Source organism: Leucopleurus acutus (assembly GCF_964270905.1).
Source record: "Leucopleurus acutus genome assembly, chromosome: 2".
NCBI lineage: Eukaryota > Metazoa > Chordata > Mammalia > Artiodactyla > Delphinidae > Leucopleurus > Leucopleurus acutus.
This window is the reverse complement of record NC_139143.1, coordinates 90,280,453-90,304,118: the sequence shown is the minus strand read 5'-3', so window position 1 is coordinate 90,304,118 and position 23,666 is coordinate 90,280,453. Positions and strand designations below refer to the sequence as shown.

Below are 23,666 nucleotides of genomic sequence, written 5' to 3'. Positions count from 1 at the left end.
ACTAAGGGCGGGAGGCGGGGCGGCCTGAGGGCTTGGGGCTCGGAGGAGAAAAAGAGTAAAGCTGGGAGTGAGCGGCATAGTATAGCCAGTGTCACCATTTCACGGCGACTGTCTCCCTCTCTACGGCTGTGGCGACCAGAGAGGCTAGAGTACCACTTAAAAAGCCGCGCTGATGTGCCATGGGTACGGCCTCCTTTGCGCCCTCGGATTGGTCCCACCAACCCAGCCTGCGCCCTCTCATTGGTGGGTGGCGCTGTCAGGTGGTCCCGAGCTCTGCCCTAGGGCTTGCTGGGAGTTGAAGCAGGAGGAGATTTCCTGGTTCCCGAGCCCTCGGGCCACGCGACCGGCGTTTTATCCTCGGCGCGGCTGAGAGCCTGCGAGTTCCCCTCTGGGCCTCCCAGCTTATTTTAGTTAAGGAGTCCTCGAGGCCTAGCGTGCTGGTTACCAGAGCTTCTAGAAGCGGCTTGCCGGCTCCTGGCATTTTCCGGGCCAGACTGGTTCTGAGGACGCGTCAGGGAGACCGTTGGACCCAGGTCTAGCGTTGCCTTCGTTCGGCCAGCGCCCGGGAGCTCGACTCCAGATTCCCTGGGGCTGGAGAAGCCGTTGTTTCGTCCGTCGGGGCCAGAGGTGCAGATGACTAAGGGGTTGTTTTTCGTCCAGAATTCTACAGTTTGTGTAAGAGAAGCAGGGCAAGTTTGTCCGCTCTTTTTATCAATCAGGGGCGGCCCGTGACCGGTCACAGTGGGATAGTGGAAGATGTCAAAGAGGGATAAGTCCTTTGTGGGCTCATAAACTAATGGGAGGATGAACACACCAGGCACTCTTTCCTTCACAGTTTCTTTGTCTTCTTATAGTGTCCTCACGAGGAGTCTCCTGAACTGGCCTTATGGGGGATTTGCTGCTCCTGGGATCTAGGACCTGTATCTCTAGAATTACGGAAATGGTAACACTCTGGCTCCTTACCCTCCACTTGTTCTCCTTATCTTAAGCCCGTGTAGGATGTCTGATTATCTGTCTCACTGCTTGCTTTGTTAATGACTTTCCCTACTTGATTTGGACCCAATGGGCAACTGCCTCATTGATGTCTTCATTATCCATTTCGTGCTGTAGACACAGAGCCTGCAGCCTAAGCTTTAAGAAATATGGACTCTGAAACAAACGAACAAAAACTTGGCTCTGAAATATGAAAAGAAACTATAAAATAAAAATTGAAATGTTTGGCCATATCCAAAATATAACATGTCAGTGAGTCAAATGCCACTTTTATATGTAAATTACATGTTATTTCCCAAAGTACGCATGCTACAAAGGTCTTAAAATAGTCCTTACCTAGATTTCTTCACCTTCTTGTCCTTCTCCATACCTACTGGCTCAGAATCTGCTTTCTCCTCTCCAGTATGCTGGGGTGAGTCACAAAAACTGTGCAGACTTGGGTTTGCTATATATTCTTGCTCTGAACTCCATCTCAACCCTCCCTGATGCCTGGTCATGCTTTGCTTCATCTCTTATTTATGCTCTATCATATTTCCCATGGTAGATGTTCCAAGCTTCTCTTGTTTAAGAAGTGCTTTATAATTTACATGTTTATTATCTTACTTAATCTTTTAACAACTCTCTGAGAAAAGTCTCAAGTTTGGTGGCCAGCCCAGGGTAACACATCTGAGACTTGAACTCTGTCTCATGACGCCACGTTTAAGATTCTAGCCCAACCACCTCTCTTACCCTTTCCTTTCCCAGCTTCTTAAGCATTGAATCCTTTATATACTCAGCAGGTAACTGCCTTTAATTGAGTAAGAAAAGCAACTCCCTCACTTTTTTTTTTTTAACATCTTTATTGGGGTATAATTGCTTTACAATGGTGTGTTAGTTTTCTGCTTTATAACAAAGTGAATCAGTTGTACATATACATATGTTCCCATATCTCTTCCCTCTTGCATCTCCCTCCCTCCCACCCTCCCTATCCCACCCCTCCAGGTGGTCACAAAGCACCGAGCTGATCTCCCTGTGCTATGCGGCTGCTTCCCACTAGCTATCTACCTTAACGTTTGGTAGTGTATATATGTCCATGCCTCTCTCGCTTTGTCACAGCTCACCCTTCCCCCTCCCCATATCCTCAAGTCCATCCTCCAGTAGGTCTGTGTCTTTATCCCTGTCTTACCCCTAGGTTCTTCATGACACTTTTTTTTCTTAAATTCCATGTATATGTGTTAGCATACGGTATTTGTCTTTCTCTTTCTGACTTACTTCACTCTGTGTGACAGACTCTAGGTCTATCCACCTCATTACAAATAGCTCAATTTCGTTTCTTTTTATGGCTGAGTAATATTCCATTTCCCTCACTTTTTACTAAAAAAATCTATGATTCATCACACCTCCTTTCAGACCTCTCCTGACTGCTTTTCTTCTCTTCCAAGTTTAACCCCACAGGACTTTTGCTCTTGATTCCAACCTTTCCTGCCTTCTCAAAACCTTGCTATTCCTACATTTTCAGTCAGTCCTTTACTAGCGTGTTCTTCTACCAAATCCTCCCTTGACTAGGCTGCCTGTCAACTTACTGACCTTTGTGACTCTCACCACTACATTTCAGAAGAGTAATCTCACTTTCTGCTTTCATCATGGTCTTCTCATTATCACCATCGCCACCCATTTTTTTCCTCCCCCAAATAAACTAACTCCTCTTTCCTGTTGAGACTTCTCTTGTGGATCACAAGTGACCATGTCAATGGCCTTTTCTCACTACAGTCTCTTTAGTATTCACCATTGTTACGTACTTCTTCATCCTTAAAACTTGCTTTCCCCCTTGCCTTCTGAAATACTCTCCTGGCCTTCTTGCATCCTGGACTGCTTCTCACGTTCTCCTTCCTCACTAGTTCCCCTTCCTCCACTTTACCTTTTCTTCTTATACAGATGATCCTCAGATTCACACTTTTCAGTACTGACCTCTCTCCTGAGCTTTGGTCACAGCCATCTGTTATAAACCTGTGCTCAAATGTGGCCCCATCACCTTAAGCCCTGCATATCTTAAACTTCATTGAGCTTCTTTATTCACCAAACTGTGCTCTTTGAATTTTCCTATTTTATTCTCTCAAGGATATCATCCTTCTCCCTTCCCTCCAGCTTGAAACCTTATAGTGCTCTTGGCCTCCTTTCTCTTTTTCCATATCCAGGCAGATACCTTTTCCATCCCCACTGCCAATACCTTACTGTGTAGAATTTTCTGATGATAAGGACATTATCACCCTTACTTCAAGTATTAGACTAGTCTCTGAATTATTCCTACCCTCCACTTTTACTCAGTTGAATTTATACAGTTTTTCCAAATTAATTGTAAAAATATGATACAAATCAGTCTTCATTCTAAAAGCTTCAGTAGCTCCCAATCCCCATAGGATAAAATCTGGATTCCTTAATAGATCCATAAAACTTGCCTTTTAGTTTACCTAAACATTGCCAAGAACACTTCTTGGCCTTATCCAATTTTGTCTTCAGAATTCTTCCACCTTTATTATTTAAACACACCTTCTCTTTTTCTTTTTTTTTAAATTAATTTTTATTGGAGTATAGTTGCTTTACAGTGTTGTGTTAGTTTCTACTGTACAGCAAAGTGAATCAGCTATACTTATACGTATGTCCCCTCTTTTTCGGCTTTCCCATTTAGGTCACCACAGAGCATCGAGTAGAGTTCCGTGTGCTATACAGTAGGTTCTCATTAGTTATCTATTTTATACATAGTATCATTAGTGTATATATGTCAATCCCAATCTCCCAATTCCTCCCACTTCTTTTTTTTAATTGACTTTTTCTTTTTTTTTTTAATTGAAGTATAGTTGTTTTACAACGTTGTGTTAACTTCTGCTGTAGAGCAAAGTGATTCAGTTACACATGTATATACATTCTTTTCCATTATGGTTTATCACAGGATATTGAATATAGTTCCCTGTGTTATACAGTAGGACCTTGTTGTTTATCCATTCTATATATAATAGCTTACATCTGCTAACCTCAGCCTCCCACTCCATCCCTCCCCGTCCCTCCCCAACCTATCCTCCCCCTTGGCAACCACAAGTCTGTTCTTTATGTCTGTGAGTCTGTTTGTGTTTCGTAGATAGGTTTCATTTGTGTCATATTTTAGATTACACATATAAGTGATATCATATGGTATTTGTCTTTCTCTCTCTGACTTACTTCACTTAGTATGATAATCTCTAGTTCCATCTGTGTTGCTGCAAATGGCATTATTTCATTCTTTTTTACGGCTGAGTAGTATTCCATTGTATTATATATGTACTGCATCTTCTTTATCCATTCATCTGTCAGTGGACATTTAGGTTGTTTCCATGCTTGGTTATTGTGAATAGTGCTGCTGTGAACATAGGGGTGCGTGTATCTTTTTGCATTATAGTTTTGTCTGGATATATACCCAGGAGTAGGATTACTGGATCATATGGTAATTCTATTTTTAGTTTTTTGAGGAACCTCCATTCTGTTTTTCTATAATGGCTGCACCAACTTACATTTCCACCAACAGTATAAGAGCATTCTCTTTTCTCCACACCCTCTTCAACATTTGTTATTTGTAGACTTTTTAACAGTGGCCATTCTGACCAGTGTGAGGTGGTACCTCATTGTAGTTTTGATTTGCATTTCTCTAATAATTAGCAGTGTTGAATATCTTTTCATGTACCTATTGGCCATTTGTATTTCTTCTTTGGAGAAATGTTTATTTAGGTCTTCTGCCCATCTTTTGTTTGGGTTGTTTGGTTTTTTTTGTTGTTGAGTTGTATGAGCTGTTTGTATACTTTGGAAATTACAGAGATTTGGAAATCTCTTGTCTGTTGCATCATTTGCAAATATTTTCTCCCATTCCGTAGGTTGTCTTCATTTTGTTGATGCTTTCCTTTGCTGTGCAGAAGCTTATAAGTTTGACTAGGTCTCATTTGTTTATTTTTGTTTTTATTTCTATTGCCTTGGGAGACTGACCTAAGAAAACGTTGGTATGATTTATGTCGGAGAATATTTTGCCTATGATCGCTTCTAGGAGTTTTAAGGTTTCATATCTTATTTTTAAGTCTTTAAGCCATTTTGAGTTTATTTTTGTATATGGTGTGAGTATGTTCTAACTTCATTGATTTTCATGCGGCTGTCCAACTTTCCCAACACCACTTGCTGAAGAGACTTTTTTCCATTGTGTATTCTTGCCTCCTTTGTTGAAGATTAATTGACTGTAGTTGTGTGGGTTTATTTCTGAGCTCTCTATTCTGTTCCATTGATCCATATGTCTGTTTTTGTGCCAGTACCATGCTGTTTTGATTATTGTAGCTTTGTAGTATGGTCTGAAGTCTGGGAGGGTTATGCCTCCAGCTTTGTTCTTTTTCCTTAGGACTGCTTTGGCAATTCTGGGTCTTTTGTGGTTCCACATAAATTTTAGGATTATTCTAGTTCTGTGAAAAATGTCATGGGTAATTTGATAGGGATTGCATTAAATCTGTAGACTGCTTTGGCTAGTATGGACGTTTTAACAATATTAATTCTTCCCATCCAAGAGCGTGGGATATCTTTCCATTTCTTTGAATCATCTTTCAGTTTCCTGTATTAGTATTTTATGGTTCTCAGCATATAAGTCTTTCACTTCCTTGGTCAGGTTTATTCCTAAGTATTTAATTTTTTTTTTGGTGCCATTTTAAAAGGTATTGTTTTTTTACATTCCCTTTCTGATATTTCATTGTTAGTGTAAACAAATGCAACCAATTTCTGAAACATACCCTTCCTTCTATGTTATGCTGCTTCACACTACTTCTGTGAAACTTTCCCTGTTATTTCAGAGCTCCAGATTTGACTCCAATAGCTCTTCTGCCTATACTTTTCACTGCTACATTCTGGTATTAAACGTTTTTATTTATTATGCATGTATTGATATATGTATATATGTATAATATATATACACATACACACATACATTCTTTGTTTATTAAGATGAAAAACCCTTGGCAACCAATCCTTTGCCTACACAGTAGACATCTAATAGACTTATTAGTGATGAGGCAAATAAATGATCTCAAAGTAGAACAGGGCTTCCCTGGTGGTGCAGTGGTTGAGAATCTGCCTGCCAATGCAGGGGACACGGGTTCGAGCCCTGGTCTGGGAAGATCCCACATGCCGCGGAGCAGCTGGGCCCGTGAGCCGCAATTACTGAGCCTGCGTGTCTGGAGCCTGTGCTCCACAGAGAACAAGAGAGGCAGCGATAGTGAGAGGCCTGTGCACAGTGATGAAGAATGGCCCCCACTTGCCACAACTAGAGAAAGCCCTCGCACAGAAACGTAGACCCAACACAGCCATAAATAAATTAATTAAAAAAAAAAAAAAGTAGAACAAATGGGATGACCTGCAACCAAGAGTTCTGTGGATAATGCAGACCATAAGTGATATGGGGTGAGATTAAGGGAGAGGATTATTTAAGGATTCTACTTTCCCAGCATTAGTTAGTGTTTTGTTCCATGCTCACATACTGCTTCATCTTTCTGGGGACCTCAGGCAGAAAATAGTTACAGGGAAGTGCAGAGTCATGGGATCAGAGGAACAGGACTGATGTAAGTGACCAGGTCCATCAAGGTGTCTAAGGAGTTTCAGCCCACTCCTGTAGCCCAAGAAAGACAAGAAGACTAGGGAGGAAAGATGACCCATCAGGAAACCAGGCAGGTCTGGATTAGGCAGTATGTCTGATCATCACCACCAGCCATGGAGTGAATGTATAGAAAGTGAACCAGAGAGCCATGTCAGGCTTATCTTTCAACATTATAGCTGTTTCTGTCAACTTACCATCCTTCCTCCTTCCTTATTTCAGAGCAAGGACAGTCATTTCTCCTAAGATCTGTGTTCTGAAGCCCAGTCTCATCTGCCTCCTCCTCCTCCTCTCTCTTCATACTTTCTTTTTTTAATTAAATTTAATTTTCTAGCTTCATTGAGGTATATTTGACATATAATATTGTATAAGTTTGTATCAAACTTATTCATTCAAACTTACCAGATCAAACTTGTTGATCTGATACATTTATGTATTACAGAATGATTACCAACATAGCCAACACCTGCATCATACCACATAATTACCATTTCCTTTTTGTGGTGAGAACATTTGAGATCCACTCTCTTAGCAACTTTCAAGTATACAACACAGTATTGTTAACTGTAATCACCATGCTGTCCATTAGATCCCCAGAACTTATTCCTCTTATAACTGGAAGTTTGTACATTTGATCACCATCTCCTATTTTCCCCTGCCGCCTACCCCTAGTAACTACCATTCTAGTCTGTTCCTATGAGTTTGGCTTTTTCAGATTCCACATGTAATTGATATCATACTTTCTGGTGGATTTTCTTTCAGCTCATACCCATGCTTCACTCTCTTCTTCTACCCTACAACCTGTCTTGAGCTCCTGATTTTGCTCTGCCTCTTAAAAAGAATAGTCTACACTTGTTTCTCTAATTCTTCTCCTCACATTTTACTCCTAAACAGAGTACAGTCTGGCTTTTCCTCTCACCATTGCCTGAAATTGCTGTTGCCAAAGTCTCTGATAACTTCCCACTTGCTGTATCTAGTGGATACTTTTCAGTTATTATCTATAGAATTTGCTATAGCTTTTGACATTGACAATTTCTTCTTGAAACTTTCCCCTGTTCGGTTGCTATAACACTCTTCTTGATCTTCTCTCCTCTTCCTGCCCCTCTAATCACTCATTTTCTTTCTCCCTGCGGTGTACTTCTTCCTCAATGTGGCTTTTAAACGTTGTTATTTCCCAGGGCCCTTTAGCCCCCCTCCACCCTTTAAAAAAAAAAAAAAAAGTTTCATCCTCCCTTGGTTGTTGTGGGATTGGAGGTGAAAGCACCAGCCCACAGCAGGGAGCAGCTCCCTCCCTGTTCTTCCTGCTTTACTTCAAATTCTTATCATACTTTGTTTGGATTACGAATGTGTCCCTATTTCCAATCCATTCGCTATAATCCTGTTAGAGATCTTTCTGAAACTACATTTTGATCATGATCTTCAGTGGCTATTCAGTACCTTCATTTGTTCATCAAATATCATTTAAGCACCTGGAATATGTTTTCCCCAAATGCCTTCGTGGCTTGCTCTCCACTAGAATAATCAATTCTGTGAAGGGAGGGACTTTGGACTCTGTGCCAGGATTTATCATTGTGTAGAACAAGCAAAAATCCCTGCTGTCATGCAGATCATCTTCTAGTAGGGGCTTGACTCTACCTCTGCCAGCCCAGCCAAGTTCATTTCTTGCACTGCCCCACCCTGACCTCAGCATGCACCCTGAGCTTCTGCCTCTTTCATGATTGTACAAGCTACTTGCTCTGCTTAGGACACCCTGCTCATTCTCCTTGCCTAGTTAATTCCTACCCATTGGTCAAAGCTCAGTTTTCAGACGTCAGCTTCTCAAGGAATTCTTCATTGATCAAGTCTTTATTACGTGCTGCTCTATGTGCTACCCTTGGTACTCTGTGATGACCTCTAGTAAGTCTTTAACATTCTGCATTTAAATTTTATACTTGCTTGTCTGTTTCTGCCCTCACTGCACCCCACCCCTCCCACACTAAGAACAAGGAACAGTGTTTTATTTCTGCATTCCCAACATTGGGCACATGTCTCAAACATAGTATGGTTTAATAAATGTTCCATACGTGAATAAATGGCCTAGATTCATGTTTAATTTCTAAGAAACTGATCATAATGATAGGATAGATGACTGGAGAAATTTATTGTTTATTTCAGTAGGTCATTTTTGCCTTCTGATTTTTTTTTTTCCAAGAGCCTGAGTCTTTAGTGCCATCTAGTGGAAGTAGCTGCAATAAAAAGCTATGCTACTGGTAAAACTTGGACAGTGCACGCTGTTCTATCTTGTTTATTTTGAACAGAGCCATAGAAGGTAGAACTTGGTCTCATTGCATTATTGGCGCTTTGATTTACATCTAGAAATTCACTGTACCCTGAGATGATTCTAATTGTGAGATCTAGCAAGTATAAATACTCCCTTGTAATGGATATTTTCTGATAAATGGGAAACTCCTCAACTTTGAGGTGTACGATGCAATGGCTAGAATGATCTGAGCTTTGAGGCTCTCCTTGTGTAACTGCTTTTAGGTCAGACTGGAAGTAAACAAGAACTAAGTTCCATTATTACTTAACTACGTACCTTTTCAGAAAAAAAATTTTTCGCTGTCTTATCCAAGATCTTCTGGCTCTTCTCACTTGACTCCTAATCATCTGACCAAATTCTCTGCCATGACCCCAGACATTCTATAGTTGTTGTAGTCAGGAAGCTGCACCCAATCTTAATTGGTTTGGCATAAATATTAACTATTCTTAGACTATTTATACATTATTGCACTCTCTATTCATATCTTTGTGTAAATTCCTTTGCTATATTTATTATGTACTAAAATTCACTAACCTTTTAAAACGCATCTGATACATTAAATTAATGTGGATAAATACTTTGTGATCATATCTCATATAAATTTATCTTCTGTATAAAATATACATGATTAAATTAAATTTGGAGATTGGTGATGATTCTCGTGATTCAAATTAGAGCAGCAGTTGTGGAGTGCTCATTCTGTTATATTAGAGAATGGATCATAAAAGTCATGCTTTGCACTCTTTATAATGTTGCATTATAATTTAACATATGCTATTTTTTTTCCTTTTAGGATTCTTTTATGATTTATATTTAATGAACGTGTCAACTTCCAAGATTAATCATGAAAATTTTGATTTGGAAGAGACCCTTTGTTTGGAATATGTTTGCCCTAGATATCTTCATGGCTTATTCTCTACCAAAATGGTAAGTCTTTGAGGGCAAGGACTATTGTCTATTAAATTCTATGTCTATCCACAGTATCTAGATGCATGCTTGTCCCATAGTTGGAGCCCAATAATTATTTATTGAATGGATGTATGAGAAAATTGAGGCATGGCTAGGTAAAGACATTGGCTTAAGGTCACACAAGACGTTAGTGGTAGAACTGGGCAAGAATCCATGTTTTCTGACTCTATTCTGTTGAGTTATTCAATACAACACCTCGTCTCTAATCGGTGCTGCTTTTAAACCAGGCCCCTGGGTCCCTTGCCCTGGGTCCTTTGCTTTGAAAGGACCCACTGTGGCCCTTCTCCAGTTACATCCCTTCCCAGGGGCCAAGATATTCTAAGAGTACGTCTCCCCACTATTCTCCACTCTGCCCCACCGCCCACTGACACACACACACATTCCAGAAGATACTGTAGCTACCAGGGATTCTTGAAATTCCCTGACAGATAGCTGGAAGCCCACTTCCAGGGCCTGTGCTGGCTCTTCTTCGGTTATAGACAGGATAAGTGTGCCCACACCTAGGCCTCAGGAGTGGTAACGGCCAGCTGTTGTGGGTGGGGGAGCTTGATCAAGTTTGTTGGGATAGCCACACAAATGTGTGTGAGGCCCCTCTGTTGGGTGGAAGGAGAAGAACAGATCATGGGGCTGTTGGCGTCTGTTTCTCTTCTTGCTCATGGTCCCTCAAATGTTAGGGGCAGGCCTACCTCCATAATAAATCTGGTTCTCCCCACATATTAAATGTCATTTAAACCAGCACTAAGTGAATACCTGTATTGTGCCAGACGCTGCACTAGGCATTTTCAAATGTATTTTCTCATTTATGTGTTGCCCTTAGGAAGACTCAGAAGTGACTTGCCTAAGGACCCACAGCTGACTAGGTGCAGAGCTAAATGCATAGCAGTATCTTCAGGAAGAGTTCAATGCTCTATACTTAACAAGACACACACACGCATGTGTATATAATGTGATTATATATATAATTATATATTTTACATATATATTATATAAAAATGTATATGTATCATATATATGCACGTGTATGTACTTGTCTGGGGGTGTATGTGTGTTACATACATACATATATGCATTGTATGTATATAGACTTTTTTCATTGATAAAATAATGTTTGATAAAAACAGGTGAACAATTAAGAAAGCGTAAGTAAATAGTAAATCTCCCATGCCACGCCTTGAGTCAGAGACGACCAATTAACTTTTCTGTTGTTGCTGTTGTTAAAGATACTCATATATTTTAAAACTTACCACCAACAATTTTTGAACTTTTTTTATCTGGGCAACTTTAGATATAAGCTGTGTACAAGTGGAGAGAAAAGTATAACACAGCCCCAAGTAACCATCATTCAGCTTCATCAGTTAATGGCATTCTGTCATTCTTACATATTTCTCCAACTTTTATTATCATTTTTCTTTGTTGGAGTATTTTAAATCAAATCCCAGGTAATCATGTCATTTTATTAAATTAAGACTTATTTGAAAAGATTTAGATATAAAGATGGAAAAATTTTGACTTTTCATGTAGACTTTTTAGTTTTAAAAATGCCATATACAGTTAAATACCAATTTTATATATTTTTAAATTTCTTCCTTTATTTCAAAGAGGACTCAGATGGGAGTTAGACATTTAATAATGATTTTTGTAAGTATAAATAAAGCTTACGTGATATGTGTGCATTCTGCTTTATGTCATGCTCTTTTTTCTTTGCAGGATTCTGTGGGACTGCCCTTTTATTTTGTTATAATTGGTCCACTTTCTGGTTTTTTCCTTTCCCTTCATTTGGAAGAGCTGTTAGAAATGGTAAGCAAATAAATGCTTTTTTTTCCTCATTTCTGTGAGTGATAGAACTTGAAAATGATGAATATGAAAAGGCAGACTGATTTAACATAGTGCCTTTTCTAATTCAAATGACAGCTAACTTTTCTGAGCTAAAGTGCACCGCATCTTGGCAATAGCATGTAGAGCATGAGTAGATTATAATGTTTCATGGCATACAGAGAGGTCTGTACATTAGTTCCAGGAATGTCGCTAGGAAATATAAATAAATAATGTTTCTAGTTGCAAGGAAATATAAATAATCCCCACTGAGGCAAAGCCTAGTTATTTATTTCCATAATGACAAAAACTACTTTTTTTTACGTACCTACTTTCTAGGTAGCATTTAAATCTGCTGTGCATTTTAATAAATTCTACATTTTCTTGCACAGTTTACAGGACTTGAAAGTTTTTCTCCCATTATTAATGAGGAGTACACCTAATATTAATGAGGTATTTTCAGGAAACTCTGGTGTGATAAATTCCTTCTATTCTTCAGTGTTCCATGCCTCTCTTTTAGACAGAGTCCCATAAGAGAAAGTCTTTGGAGTGATACTGTCTGGAGGGCTGGACTGGGGAGGGGACTCTCTGGCAAGATGCTCCTGAATATCTATGTGAGAGGAGCTGAGAGCCAGCAATCTGGGTGGAAAGAAGATTCAAAGGGTTGTTTGGAAGCTGCAGTTGCAGAGCAGAACACTTTTTCTTTATATATGTATCCAGTGTGGCTTGGTGCTGCCACTGCTTTAGACTTAACGCTATCCAGTATGGGAGCCACTCACTATAAGTGGCTTTTGAGCACTTGAAATGTTGTTAGTATGAATTAGAAATGGTGTATGTGTAAAATACGTGCTGGTTTTCAAAGATTTATTATGAAAAAAATGTAAAATATCTCATTTAATAATATTTTATCTTGATTGCACATTAAAATATTATATAATATATATTTTAAATATAGACTACTTTTTAGAGTAGTTTTAGATTCACAGAAAAATTGAGCAAAAAATGTGGAGAGTTCTATATGTCCCCCCCACCGCCAGCCTCCCTCACCATCGACACCGTGCACTAGGGAGTTACACTTGTTATAACTGATTAGTTATAATCGATACAAATTATCACCCAAAGTCCATATTTACATTAGGGTTTACTCTTGGTGTTGTACATTCTATAGGTTTTGACAAATGTATAATGACATGTATCCACTATTACAGTATCGTACAGAATAGTTTCACTGTGCTTCACTTGTTTCTCTCTTCTCCCCAAACCACTGACAACTTTTGTCTATAGTCTTGCCCTTTCCAGAAAGTCATACAGTGAGTAGCCTTTTCAGATTGGCTTCTTTCACTTAATAATATTCATTTAAGATTCTTCCATGTCTTCATGGCTTGATAGCTCGTTTCTTTTTAGCACCGAATAACATTCCAGTGTATGAAATGTACTATAGTTCATTTATCTAAAAGTGATAATATTTTAATTAAAATCCATTAAATAAAATCTATTATTAAATTTATTTTCACTTGTTTCTTTTTCACTTTTTAAATCTGCCTTGTAAAATAAAATTACATAGACTGCTCACATTAAATTTCTACTGGACAGCACTGCTCTAGACTGTGGTAAAACAGTGTTACTGGTAGAGTTTTTCTTCAATACAACATTCTCATTCAAACACCTAAGTTTCTCTGCCTCCTACGAAGAGCATTCTCCTTCTCCAGCACTTGCCTTGATTAGGTCCTTCTGTTGCCCCCAAACTACTTGGGATTGCAATGCTCCTCCCCTAACCCCTCCCAACAGGGACTTATGGTATTTAATTCATTTTGTCAGGACCAGATGATAATTGACTTATTAGGTCTTTTACCACCATACTAGGTTCTCTGGAGCATATAAATACGGGGTCTATGGCCAAGTGGCTTACAATAAAAAAAAATTTTCTTAGAAGAACTGAAATAAAACATTAGGAGTTAACAACTTTTTTGTTAGAAATCTTAGGGTTTATCTTACTGTAATTTATATAAGTGATTCATATGATAATATTGTTTCTAAAAACTAATTGAAATAGGAGTTTATAATCTGATTTATTCCTCTTTTGTGTTCTCAGTGGTAGTGACATTGCCTGTAAGTGGGCGGTTTTTTCATTCTTGGGGTATAAAAAAATCTTACTCTTTAATGTATAAAGAGAGAGAGAGAAATAGGGACCAGATATATAGTATATCTGTATATTAAAATTTCCTGAGGGAGGCAATTAGAAAATAAATGTCTGAAAATGTTCCTTAGGGGGTTGGTCGCAAAAAACAGTTTGAGACACACTGGTTTACTGGACTAGGTATTCCTAGAGTATGCATAACAGAATGTTTTTATAACCAATTAATCTCCAAAGTTTCCAAAGAGTGGAGAGGAGGAAAAAATAGAGGAAAGATAACTGAAAGATGTACATTTATAGGTTGGGGGAAAAGGAGCATCTCAAGAATGTTAGAATTCTCTACCACTAATTGATTATTAACATTTTGCCAAATTAATTAGTTCATTCATTCATCCTCTCTTCCCCTACCCCAACCCATATTATCTAGGTGAACAGAATATAGACACTCATTGCACTACATTGCACTATTTTCTCAAGTGTTTTCTAGGTGTGAACATTTTTGAAATAAAAGTTGGGGTTAAATGCTATCATCTCCACATCCTATCTCTGTCACTCCTATACCCTAATTCTACATTGGGGCCCTATTGAACCACAGTTTCTTGGTAACATGTTTTCTCTCACCTTTGGTCTTTTGCATGCATTGCTACCTCTGCTTGGAGATATCATCTGGCCTCCCCATCTTCCTTCACACACAGCCTTTCCCTGGATAACTCCCAGAAGTCTTCTAAGGTTTAACTTCCTCCAGGAAGCCCTCCCTGACTACTCAGCACCACTCAAGCCTAGGTTAAGAGTCCTGCATTTATTCCCTTTGTTGTGATTGTCCTTATTATTGCCCTTGCCATTTATTATTATACCTGTGCATTAAACTTAATCTGTCTTCATTGCACTGTGAGTTCCTTAAAGGCAAGGATTATGACTTATTTTATTCATCTTTTTGTCCTCTGTGGTTATTATGGGGCCTCACACAATATTTATTAAATAAAGCAACAGTTAATTTTTCTATGAGATGCATACTTGTTTTATATAATTCCATTTAAAAGGAAAAAAAACAAGAAATAAAATCTTGATGTTTTATTTATCTTGTAAAGCTTTACTGCTGATAACAGTATAATTTCAGGTTAGATTTTTATAAATATTAAATGTAGCTCCCAGATCCCATTATTAACCCTGTAAAACTCTTGGTGAAATGTCCCTGACAATCCCAGGAGAAATTGGTTTGTTATTTCTCTCAGCTTCAACAGAACTGTCTTTCTGCCTCTGTATTATAGCATTCCGGGGGTGGGGTGGGGTGGGGAGATACCAAGATAGGAAGTTTGGAGTTTGGTGAGAGACTTATGAATGATATTAAGCATTTTTCCTGACATTTGTATCATTTTTTATAGTTTACAGTACACTTACTCCTCACAAAAGCCCTGTGAAGTAGACATTATTAACTCCTTTTTAAGGATGCTGCTAATAAAAGCCAGAATGTGTTATGAAGGTAAGAGAGTCTCTTTTTTTATTTTCTTGACTTTAGGCATTTCCCCCACATCTGGGGTCCACTAATTTTAGATCTACAGCACCTTACCAAATTCTGCACTTCTCTTTTGTATAATATTGTGTAGGTACAACCCAAGCTGCAACTTCACTCTTCAGCAGCAGGAACTACTCTCTAATGTATGATGTACTCCAGATTGAAAATTCCTCAAGTGAAATGCTTGAGATTAAGTAAGGTCAGTTGTTTTTCTAACTTATCAAATCTTTTGGTATATAATTCTATATATTTACCCAAGATGAAGGCTGTGATTGCAGCTGTGTGTGCAGTGGACAGAGGCTGGAAAGGGCATGCACAGACATAGTAATCATTATTAGGGTGGTGGATTTAGGAGTAATTTTTTCTCTATAAGTTAAAAATTGTATATAATTTTTAGAGTAGGTACGTACCCAAGTCATTTTGCACATTAAGGGAAGCTAATAGCCACCCATTTTGAATCTTATTAGATTCTTAGCTAATTTAACTCACTCATTGAGCAGCCATTTTCCCTCTGTCTTTCCATCTCCCATTAAGAAATCTCCCTCCCTCTCCTCTCAATAACATGCATAGTACTCTGCCAGAATCATTGGATCAAACCACAGCATCATGCCACATTGACCCGGAAAGACTTGTTCCTCTATTTCTTAACTCTGTCGTTCCTCTGTTGCAAATCAGGCCTAATGAATTCTTGTTTTTCTCCTCCTGAAGCAAATTACTTTGTTCAGAAGAAGTCAGTCTTAAATTCTACCATGCCTCAAAGGGGTGGTTCTTGGATCAAAAATTAAAATGAAACTGGAGGCAAGAGGATTAGTTTAGAGGCTGGGCAGTTGTTCACGTAAGAGAAGATGCTGAATTAGGCAGGAACAATAAGGATGAAGAGGAGTAGATGGATTATAGAGGCTTTTGGGGAGTGTAATTGACAAGAATTGATGACCAATTAATAAGGATGTGTTAGGGATCAGAGATGACTCTGAGACCTCTAGCTTGGATGACTTAAGTAGATACTGCAACTCACAAAAATGAGTTTGTTTTGGATATGTTTAGAATGAAATAACTTCAGATGGAGGTACTCAGTCAGTAGTTGGAACATGTCTGTATCAAGAGAAGGTGATGAAAACTGGAGATAAAAATTTGAGAATTATCAGATTTTTTTGGTAACTACCAAAAATGTATGGGATCTTTCAGTTAAAATGACCCTCTTCCTTTGGTGTAAATTACATCTGCTCCATAATATATGTTTGAGACACCTTTACTATTTTCATACTGTTAATGGTAGGATTCTGGACCATCATTTGCCCAGAGAGCAATTGAGTATCTGAAGCAGAGAGGAAAGTCAAAGGGAAGGAATTGATCATTTAGTGAACTCAGAAGCTATCTGTGCTCTGGGAATAAGAGACTGTGGGTGGTCTTCAAATGACAAGAGAACTTAGAGATCCACTTTCATGGCCCTTTCTGGCAGTCTAACTCCAGAGGGGTTTGTTTTGTTTGTTTGTTTTGTTTTTGTTTTTAAATCACAGCTTGGGTCCTAATACAAACCTGAGCAGAGTCCTGTAGGCCTCTTCTTTCCACCCCTGGCAGGGAGCTGGCTCAGTGTGGCCACACCCGTGTGAAAGCTCTTAAACAAAGTTGGTCACCCTTTGTGCTGCCATTTCAACTGACCAATAGTCCAATGACATTTATACGTACTGAGGATTGCCTGACCCTCCCTACAATGGCTGATAGATAGGTAATGTGATTATTCTTTTTCCTTGACTGAGCAGGCTGTACCTCTGGAGGGCCCTGGAAGCCCTTGACAGGAGAGTGACCTAGTACAAGCTTCTGAGCTTTGGAGGATACCTTTTCTAACAAAGCCATTTCCTCAGGGGTCTTCCATAGCATCATAGTTGCCTGCTCTTTCTTTTCCTACAAATATATAGAGCATTAGTGTGCAGAAGTGTCACTCTGTACTGTAATGGGAGTTGGGTGACTACTCTCTACTTGAATGCTTGGCCCTGATGAGTCCAGTGCAGCTATGCCCAGCCTAAGCATTCTACTCTAACAACAGCTCAGAGGATTGCTCTGCTCCTTCAAATCTGCTTGGAAGTTTGTTTCCCAAATAAGCCCTCTTTTCTTCTTAATTCAAAAAATTAAAAACAAATTTAATACAATTTTTAAAGGTTACTTTGCATTTACAGTTATTGCAAAATATTGGCTACGTTCCTTATGTACAATACATCCTTGAGCCTATCTTATACCCAGTTGTTTGTACCTCCCACTTCCCCACCCCTATATTGCCCCTCCCCACTCCCCACTGGTACCCACTAGTTTGTTCTCTATATCTGTAAGTCTGCTGCTTTTTATGATATATTCACTAGTTTGTTGTATTTTTTAGATTCCATATATAAGTGATAGTATTTGTCTTTCTCCAACTTATTTCACTTAGCATAATGTCCTCTAAGTCCATCCATGTTGCTGCAAATGGCAAAATTTTATTCTTTTTTATGACTGAGTAGCATTCTATTGTATATATATACACCACATCTTCTTTATCCAGTCATCCATTGATGGACACTTAGGTTACTTCCATATCTTGGCAATTATAAATAATGCTGCTGTGAACATTGGGGTGCATGTATCTTTTCAAATTAGTGTTTTTGTTTTTTTTGGGTACATACCCAGGAGTGGAATTGCCGGATCATATGGTAGTTCTATTTTTAGTTTTTTTCAGAAACCTCCATACTGTTTTCCACAGTGGCTGCACCAATTTACCTTCCCACCAACAGTGTACATCGGTTGCCTTTTCTCCACATCTTCTCCAACGTTTGTTATTTGTGTTCTTTTTGTTGATAGCCACTCTGACAGGTGTGAGGTGATATCACATTGTGGTTTTGACTTGCATTTCCCTGATGATTAGCGATGTTGAGCATCTTTTCATGTGCTTGTTGGTCGTCTGCATTTCCTTTTTGGAAGAATGTCTATTTAGTTCTTCTGACCATTTTTTCAATTGAAATATAGTTGATTTACAATGTTTTGTTAGTTTCTGCTGTACAGAAAAGTGATTCAGTTATACATATATATACATATTCTTTTTCATATTCTTTTCCCTGATGGTTTATTACAGGATATTGAATATAGTACCTTGTGCTATACAGTAAGACCTTGTTGTTTATCTATTTTATATATAGCAGTTCGTATCTGCTAATCCCAAACTCCTAGTTTATCCCTCTCCCCCCATCTCCCTTTCCCCTTTGGTAACCATAAGTTTGTTTTCTATGTCTGTGAGTCTGCTATTGTTTCGTAAATAAGTTCATTTGTGTCATGTTTTAGATTCCATGTATGAGTGATATCATATGGTATTTGTCTTTCTCTTTCTGACTTACTTCACTTAGTATGATAATCTCTAGGTCCATCCATGTTGCTGCAAATTCTTCTGCGCATTTTTTAATTGGGTTTGTGTTTTCATGTTGAGTTGTATGAGCTGTTTATATATGTTTAATATTAATCCCTTATTGGTCATATCATTTGCAAATATTTTCTCCCATTCAGTAGGTTGGCTTCATTTTGTTGATGGTTTCCTTTGATGTGCAAAAAGTTCCCTGCTGGCGCAGTGGTTGAGAGTCCGCCTGCCAATGCAGGGGACACAGGTTCGTGCCCCGGTCCAGGAAGATCCCACATGCCGCGGAGTGGCTGGGCCCGTGGGCCACGGCAGCTGAGCCTGTGCGTCCGGAGCCTGTGCTCTGCAACGGGAGAGTCCACAACAGTGAGAGGCCCGCGTACCGAAAAAAAAGAAACAAAAAGCTTTTTAGTTTAATTAGGTTCCATTTATTTATTTTTGCTTTTGTTTCCTTTACATTAGGAAATGGATCCAAAAAGATATTGCTGTGATTTATGTCAAAGAGTGTTCTGCCTCTGTTTTCCTCTAGGAGCTTTATAATATTTGGTAGTACATTTAGGTCTTTAATCCATTTTGAGTTTATTTTTGTATGTGGTGTCAAATAAGCCCTCTTATATTTACATTCTGTAGCGCTAGAGTTAGTGTCCCTTTTGCATGACTTTGTTTTGTCTGTGTCCCTTTTGCATGACTTTGACCAACACACAGATGTTTCACTCTACAAGGACTGCGAAAAGGATTTTAGTGAGAAGGATAGAAAAAAGAAAAAAGCTGTTTTCTATCCTCAGAGCCCCAGGACAGAAAAGATTGTAGTCTACATCTAGACCAAAGACAGCCTTAGTTCTCAGCAATTTAGTTTAGTCACATGGAGCCAAACTGCCCTGTCACTCAATTCTACTTGTTTGAAGATTGGACCCACACTGGTTTTATTTTTCATCTTTTCATGCTCTGTGGTCTTTTGTGACATTTAAAATAGTAACCTGTGGTTTGCGGAGGCCATTAGCCAATTCAGTTCCCTTAACAGCATCCACCTGCTGAGCCATTGTGCTCTAGTCTTCAAGTGTCCTCTGACCTGGTTTGAAGCAGTAGCTCTTCGGACAAGGCTTTCTCTTGTGTCCCAACTGTTCAAATATTAAACATCTATTCTTGGTCAAATAGGGAGAAAAAAGCTAAGTTGGTCACATCTTTCCTATTATGGTTGCCTTGATATTCAGTTGCCCTTCCCAACCCGTATTTAATACTTAATAATAGCTAATTTTATTAGTTGCTTCTTCTGTGCCAGTGTTACGGACTGAACTGTGTTCCCCCACATTCATATGTTGAAGTCTTACCCCCAGTACCTCAGAATGTGACTGTATTTGGAGATAGGGCCTTTAAAGAGGTGATTAAGGTTAAATGGAGTAATATGGGTGGACCTTAATCTGATATTACAGGTGTCCTTATAAGAAGAGGAACAGACGCCAAGGATGCATGTACACAGAGAAGAGACCATGTAAGGACACATTGAAAAGGTGGCCATCTGCAGGCCAAGAAAAGAGGCCTTAGGAGGAACCAAACCTGCTGACACTTTGATCTTGGATTTCTAGCACCTAGAACTATGAGAAAATAAATTTCTGTTGTCTGAGCCACCCACCGCCATCTCCAGGGAATAGCTGGGTGAATATATTTGCAAGTAACTATTCTTTTTCCTTTCCTATATATACTGGTTAAAATTGTAGGTCTCACAGGTTATCAGAAGTTCAGAAACAGATATAAGTATACATATAAGAACATGCAATATAGTAAAATACTTAAAAAGTCAGTAGGGGTAAGGATGAGTTAATTAAGAAATAGTATTGGAGAATCACTTGAAAAAACAACATTTAACTCCCTTACCTCACAGATTATACAAAAAATTAACTTCAGATGGAATAAAGGTTTAAATGTTGAAAAAGAAACATGGAAATACTAAAATATAAAGATTAATATTTTAATGTAATCCAGGGTATAGAAGCCATGTTTAAACATATGTAAACATAAGTACTAAAAGAAGAAACTTTTAAAAATGGAAAAAATTGATAGATTTGATTGCATAAAAAGTGTGGTTGGTTCTGGCAGAGTGGACAGGACCATTTGTGGTCCAGTGCTCAACATTTGTGAATTCAAGGAAGAACTTATAATAATTAAACATGTTCTTTCCAGGTATATTTGAGGCCAAACAACATGGAACATATAAACTGGTCTCAAGAGACATTTTGGATCATCTGGTAAAGACAATTATAGCAGATTACAACCATCTTCTGAAGTCTTGGAGACAGTCCCCAAGGAACTTTTGGGAACACATGAAGGTGACGTTAGAGTGAGTTAGGAGGAGGCTTACAATTTCACTGCCAGCCCCTTTGTGAGTTAGGGAAGGACTTTGGTGGAAATGCCCAAGTGTAATTTAGGAATCATTGCAGTCTCCTCCAGGGAGAAGGGCCGTCTTCCTTACAGATGGCTTCAGATCTTCATGAGCAATGAAGCTGAAAGCTCCCAATGAGTCCTCATAGTTTAATATATATAATAACACAATAGCCAACATTTATATAATGTTACAGATATTTATAGCACTTTTACACATGACCATACTTTTTCAGAAATAGTATGGGTTGTCATGAGAGATTTGAGTTTGAATGCTTTTTCAACCTGTTGGCTTATATGATCTTTGGTAAGTTACTTAACCTCTCAGGACCTGTTTTCCCCTCTGTAAAATGGTGATGGTGATGGTGCTAGGGTCAAGGTGATACCCACCTTATAAGATAAGGACTGAATGAGACAAATACCTAGTATGATGTTTGAGACCTAGGAAGCACTTGATTTCCTTTCTCTAAAGATGGTTATTTGCGTCAGTAGACCTCACATTTCCACAGTAGTTATATGTTTATGAAGGTAACATATTCAAATGTGTCTCACGTTACACAGTGATTCTTAACTCCTGCAATGGGGGTAGAAGTGGTGATGCCTGTATTGTTAAAGAGCACCCCCGCACCCTCAGTGAGAGTCCTTGGTCTACACTTGACACCCCAAGGATCTCTCACTAGTTGGATATTTTTACTCCTGCTTTACTTCAGTGAAGTGAGGATTATTTACCTCTGTGGGAAGACAGTACATTAAGCTAATGAAAAAGGTAGTTGAGAAATTACCTTCTCATGTGTGGCTAGATGCCAGGGAGCATTGTTTTCTTGGGGTGAGGGGGTGCCTGTGAGGAAGTTGTGATGGAAAGAATGGTGGAAAGACAGAATACTCAGGGTCTAGAGGACCGTTGATTGGGCTGTATGGGAGAAAATGGATAAAAGGGAAGGTGAGAGGAACTGAAGACAGTTGTCATTTTCCTCATAGATCCTCATTTAGCAGTCTGTGACTTGGCTTCTTCTGGGGTACCTACTGCCTCTAAATAGGAACTGCTGTCTTTATGCTGTAAACTTGTCACATTTCCAGTCTCACCTACCCTAGGTATGAGACCTGGACCTACCACTTGGGTCGTATACGGTTACCTGACTCATCAAAGTCATATTAAGTACCATAAGGTCCTGGAATTTTATCCGTCAAAGCCTAATAGTTCTCCTTATAATGGTTACAAATAAATTTTGGGAACTACAAATAAATTTTGGGAACTGCAAATATGGAAGGCAAAGAGAGAAAGGAAATGGTTTCAGTTTGCTATGAACTGCTTACAGGCTAGATTAACTGAGCATCACTTTTGGCTTATTGTAAAGAAGGGATATAGGACTAAGCTATCCATAAAGTTCTTATTCGAAGTATCCTTTAGAGTTTTGGGTAAGGGACCTTATAATTGAAAATGCTAAGGATACTTCTTAGGCCAGGCAATTAGATTTGAACTGAAGAGATAAGATAATGCTGCAGGTGAAATTATGACTTTGAGAAGAGAGAGGCATATCATTATCTGGGGGAGCCTTGCCGTTCATTAGACACAGACGCTCCTGTATAGTGGTATAGTGGTAACTACAGACACCCCCCTTCTAAGTTGTGACTTAACTGCTTTGGCCCAGAAGATGCTATCAGTAAACAAAGCTTCCTGGGAATGTCTGCTTGATCCTCTTAAGAGCAAGTTTCCAAAGACTGCCTAGGCCCCCATCCTTATTTTGTCGTCATCTTCAAACTGTCCAAGTGCTCAGCAATGAGGAGCAATAGACAAAAACAACGTGCGATTTTGTGTTAAATTGCACGTATAGACTAGAGAAGCGTAAAATCATAGTGCACAGGACCACTCAAAGACAGCTTCATGGGAAAGAAGAACTTACGCTCGAGAGAGAGAGAATTTAAAGAAAGACAAGAGAGCATCTCTAAGGTTCTGTTTTTGTGACTGTTAATTTTTACTCATGGCTCCCATACTGAAACTCCTGGAGATGATTGATGTGAGAGAGGAAGTAAGACAGTGTTGGAAGGAGCAAGGTGCTCAGGCGTATAGTAAGACAGTCTGAATTAGAGCAGCTGGTTGGATGTATGGAGACTTTACCAGCTGGAGGGAGATTAGGAATTACAAATTTCATTAATAGAACCAAAGCACGTCACAGATGCCATCAGGCAGAAGCCTTATTATGCAGTGATGACCCCCTGCACGCCCCATCCCCCAATTGACAATGCACAGATTGCGGTCACTGTACACTTCCAGCAAATCTGGGTATAGCTGGTAGCCAGTACTTCTCCTTGAAGTTTGACTTGTTCCCTCAAATTGTTAATACCTCTGAAATGTTTTAGCTTTTGGCATCTGGATTTGAGCTTCCCTAGATGTCTGTGGTGTACATCATATTCTCGTCTTTGTACTTCAGTTAATACGGTGCATCTGGTGTCTAATGCCTCTGCACGTATCACTGTGTGGTCATGGACAAGGCCAAAGAATTAACCTGGGTTGGGAGTCGTTATGCTGTCACAGTTTACTTTCTCAGTTTGGTTCAGCATTATTCTCTTCTT

General features: G+C 39.0%; 1 protein-coding gene across 2 annotated transcripts; it reads left to right on the top strand.

Moving 5' to 3' along the window:
- The first annotated feature begins 332 nt into the window (after positions 1-332).
- Positions 333-23,605, top strand: LOC309958467 (uncharacterized protein). Of its 2 annotated transcripts, XR_014326022.1 has the most exons (7): positions 333-675; positions 855-943; positions 9,712-9,845; positions 11,595-11,684; positions 15,216-15,313; positions 15,438-15,545; positions 20,150-23,605. XR_014326022.1 is itself a non-coding variant. In XM_082834359.1 (6 exons), exons 2-6 carry the CDS (start codon positions 887-889, stop codon positions 15,249-15,251), a joined length of 357 nt encoding a protein of 118 aa, XP_082690485.1. In that variant the 5' UTR covers positions 333-675; positions 855-886; the 3' UTR covers positions 15,252-15,388. The 2 variants fall into 2 exon arrangements, 1 of the variants encoding a protein (XP_082690485.1); XM_082834359.1 differs by lacking the exons at positions 15,438-15,545; positions 20,150-23,605 and adding an exon at positions 3,659-3,698 and having other exon boundaries at positions 15,216-15,388.
- Positions 23,606-23,666: the final 61 nt, after the last annotated feature.

Bases quoted from the DNA above. Each gene is read 5' to 3' on its own strand.
- LOC309958467 (XM_082834359.1), top strand. From the start codon at position 887: ATGGGGGATTTGCTGCTCCTGGGATCTAGGACCTGTATCTCTAGAATT. The intron at 944-3,658 runs GTAACACTCTGG...TTTCCCATTTAG, and splicing joins TCTCTAGAATTACGGAAATG to GTCACCACAGAGCATCGAGT. The intron at 3,699-9,711 runs GTAGGTTCTCAT...TTTTCCTTTTAG, and splicing joins AGAGTTCCGTGTGCTATACA to GATTCTTTTATGATTTATAT.